We start from the raw sequence: 4104 nt of genomic DNA on the forward strand, positions 1-4104 counted from the left end.
AAGAAAAAAAAAATATCACAAAATGGCTTTAAAAAAGTTAGGGTCAAGTGCATTTTCAGTGGGTCAGTAGGCAACTGCAAACAAACAAATTTTTATTTTAGGCCCTATGGACTTCAAACATCTCACTTGTTTTCCATTTAAGGTATTGCAGTACAATTGTGGTCATTGCTTCAAACACCAGGAAGGCAATTTATGACAAAACCACAAATACATTAAAATTTAAATAAAACATTTATATATAAAAATATAACAAGGGTATATGTTTATTGAACTTGTTACTTCTTCAAATTATGTGGATAAGTAACAGATTCTATCAATGAATTTCAATGATTTTTCTAGCTCTTTTACATATTTTTCATACAAAATAAATTAACAAAATATTAACTATACAAATGAATGCAACCTTGCAAATCAAAGTCTTCGTTTTGTAAAAAGTTTGCAAAATACATCTCCAGCACAGAAAAATTCCATCCAACCTTTTGTGTAAAGTCTGTTCCCCCATTGAAAAAAATTGTTTTAAGTTAGACTAGTTTTCAAACACTGTTTAACCAGATTTGAAGAGAAGGATGGCAACTTGTCCCAAATAGAAATAGATAAAGTGTTTGGTCTCGTGGGTTACGTAGCTACCGAAGTTCCTTCCAACAATGCAGTGCCATGTGGGGTTGTACTTTTTGTCGAACTCTTTCTTGATGTAAGCAGCAATGTCCTTCTCTATGTTGTATTTTTCCAGGGCTGTTGTGGCACAGTCAACGGCATCCTGCTGCATGTCCTCGGACATGTCAGCATTCTTAATGACAGCTTTCCTTTCAGACATGGTTGACTGTAAATTAAAGAAAAAATGTCATAGCAGGGCTCGACATTAACACTTGTCCGCTTGTCCGGTACCAATGAAAAATAAATTCGGACAAGTGAATATTGCTGGGCACTTGTCCGATTGGACAAGTGCATTTTAATGTAAAGGGGTCTCTAAATAATAAAAAGAACGACTGTTGAAAGCTAAATCGGTAGTCTCAAGACGGAAGCTGTACATAAAATCCTAACTTCGATCCCGATATGTATCGCTATATTAATATTGTGTTCACATTCGATCGGGATCGAAGTTCACTAATTGCATACTAAAATGAAAAGTCATGGAAGATACGAACCGAAGTGTGAATATTGTTTGATGTTGACAGGTTCACTTGTGGACATTTACGTTATTGTCAGGACAGAAAGCCTAAATTAAATTTCGTTTTATGTGTCTGTTGTACCGGTTTTTATCAATAACATCAAGAATCAATCAAGCGCATGACGTGTAAATAAAATGGACTTAATTTTAATTTTCAAGTTGAAACTATTGAACTTTTTTGAAAATTTTTGGACAAGTGAAGTTGAGATTCGGACAAGTAAATGTCTTGGTCACTTGTCCGAATGGACAAGTAGGAAAAAAAGTTAATGTCGAGCCCTGCATAGTAAAAGCATGTCTTCAAATCTGTCATCACGTTACCATGGTTACGGTCTACCTGGGGTGCGTTCAACAGCATAGCTGCTACATACCCGCTATGTAAAGCTACGCTCTTGAACAGAGAGCTAACCTAGCTGCTACGTATGGAGAGCTAGCATAAAAATTTAATGCTACGTCCCAAATCCAAGATGGTTTCCTTGGTTACAAATTCGCAGCATTCAAGATTTTTACAAAAAGGGTTATTGATTTCCTATATCTAAGTGAATTAAATGTAAATTTAAATATATATTTTCGTCTGAAATAAACTTTATTTGTTCCAGTAATAAGTTTTTACTGATAAATCTTCATTCAAAATATAACACTTAGCAGCTAAGTTAGCTGTCTGTTCAATAGAGATAGATATCTACCACTTAGCTGCTAAGTTAGCTGATACGCCGTTGAACGCACCTCTTTTTTATAACCTACAATTCTCAAGTTCGTATTTTTACCAGCTCGTTAAATTGAAAGTTTTATTGAAAGATACATTTGCACTGCCTGTGGTGACTGCATTCTATTTTCGAGGTTTTCAGTTGTAAACAAAAATATCATCAACTAGTTGTCATAGAAACAGTGCCCAGTTTATGTCCTTCATGTTCATTATTTTTTTAAATGTGTACTTGGATGCAACTTCTATAATTTAGCAATTTTTTCAAAGGTCTTTTCCAAAAAATAATAATAATAATAATAAACTTACCTTCCTTCCTAAAGTGGGATGTTGGTGCTGAGATTCAAGAAATCTTGCGAGTGACCTTACTTGGTAACCGCTCAACTAAAATATATGTGTTGCTAAAGTTCTAAAACCTGATTGGTTTTTCTAATTTTATTCTTGGGCTTTCATTGGATAAAAACATTTCGCGTAATATTTCGCATATCAACCCACAATGCACTGTAAATTGCCTTATCACGGTGGTGGATCTAATTTTTTTTAATTCAGAAATTATGTGCGCTCACATATATATATGTACACAAGTATGTTACATGTTTCAGGTACAATCTACATATTATTTACAATTGAGAAACATCGACACAGCTTTACTTAATCCAAAACTAGATAGATAAGTTTTTAAATAGCCTATTTTTGAAATAATTCATTTTTTTTTCATATAGGTATGTGTTTCTTACCTTAGAATAAGATTTACAGTGAATAAGAAAATGAATTTCATCCTCAATCACACCAGTAATGCAAACAATACAACATCGTTCTTTTCTTGATGTGGAAATATAAATTGAATTTATAAATTAAAATTTGTAATTGTCATATACAAATTTTATTTGAAAAATTCAATTTTTTGTATATAGAGGACAATATCTACCACTCTCTTTTGCAAGTTTATAAAACCAGTTTTTATACGTGTCTGATTTATTTATTCATTAATTCTTTTTTATTCAAAGCGTCGGAACCTGGGAGAGGGGTATAGGGGTCATAGCCCCCTCCTTAATCATTTGCAAAGACAGACATAATATAGACATTGAACATTGGAGAGTACCACCTCCACGTTCTGGTGTATATTGAAGGGTAAGTGAATGGTTCTGTTTGAGCAAAAAATGAACAGGAAGAATTAAGTTCGATCCTAACAACAACAACCCCCCAACGAAATAGGATTTTCGTACGTGTTTGGACAACTCTCTCTTTCTTTCTTTTTTATTTTTATTAATTTTTTTTTATTGTCGGGTTTTTTAGTGGTTGGATTTTTTTCTCCTCCAATATTAGCCCCCTTTTCAATTTCCTTCCGACACCAAAATAAATTTCAACTCAACATGTTCATATATCGGTTAAGGATGTCCGATCCTTTATTCATTCATTCTCTCAAAAATCATATGTATGGTACAGGAGGTACATATATACATATTTACAATAATTATGGACGAGCAGAATTTACCGTAGGAGGAGAGGCGGTTTGTAATTATATTAGAGAAATACCGATGAATTTTGATTATACCGTTGGAAAAAAACATGTTTTATACTTTAAAAATTCTGAGATGTTTTATGAGCATTTTTATATATTCAACGCAAGATTTTCAGAACCTGCATGAGGATCGGCTAGTACCTTAATATTATCATATAAAATTGAAAACCATAATGTGCTATTAACGCAGTGCGGCATATACTGTACACGTGTATAATTAATTAGGAGGTAACTTGAATCTATATAGGCACTAATTTATAAATTACCTTTTCATCCGCCTCTGTACACAGTGTAATGCTCTTGGCTCTTATATATAATCATATATCATCCATACCTATATATGGCAACACCAAATGCCCCACGGATTGTTCTTTAATAAGCCATCCATATAACTTTTTTGTAAAAGAAATACACATTCTTCACCGATTATAACTGAAAAGTTGCAAAATATGAAGTTAAGTGGAAAAGAAAAAGATACACAACCTTTCGAGTTTATAAGTACACATGCACACACACCCTCTCCCTCACACACACACATCGGGAATAAATTTTGAAATCATATATGCCATGCAGCTTTTTGCGACATTTAGCGCGAAATGATCATGTGAAGAGTATAGAAACACGGGCGGATTTAAGGGGTGGGGTCAAAGTAAGATATGACTAATATTAATAATTTAATACCATATTACATTTTTGTATTTACTCTTGAAATAC

The 4104-nt window shown here is 33.2% G+C and overlaps 1 protein-coding gene across 1 annotated transcript; it reads right to left on the minus strand.

The window, feature by feature from the left end:
* Positions 1-212: 212 nt before the first annotated feature.
* On the minus strand, positions 213-2314 carry LOC134240871 (dynein light chain 2, cytoplasmic). Its single transcript, XM_062722976.1, has 2 exons — positions 2178-2314; positions 213-820 (listed from the first exon to the last, which is right to left on the minus strand). The coding sequence occupies exon 2, from the start codon at positions 812-814 to the stop codon at positions 545-547; it is 270 nt and encodes an 89-aa protein (XP_062578960.1). The 5' UTR covers positions 815-820; positions 2178-2314; the 3' UTR covers positions 213-544.
* Between the last annotated feature and the right edge of the window lie 1790 nt (positions 2315-4104).

This window comes from Saccostrea cucullata, unplaced genomic scaffold (assembly GCF_032062105.1).
Source record: "Saccostrea cucullata isolate Sc308-1 unplaced genomic scaffold, CSIRO_AGI_Scuc_v1 ctg247, whole genome shotgun sequence".
Taxonomy (NCBI): Eukaryota; Metazoa; Mollusca; class Bivalvia; order Ostreida; family Ostreidae; genus Saccostrea; species Saccostrea cuccullata.

Excerpts from the sequence above, each read along its gene's own strand:
- LOC134240871 (XM_062722976.1), bottom strand. The coding sequence starts at position 814 with ATGTCTGAAAGGAAAGCTGTCATTAAGAATGCTGACATGTCCGAGGAC.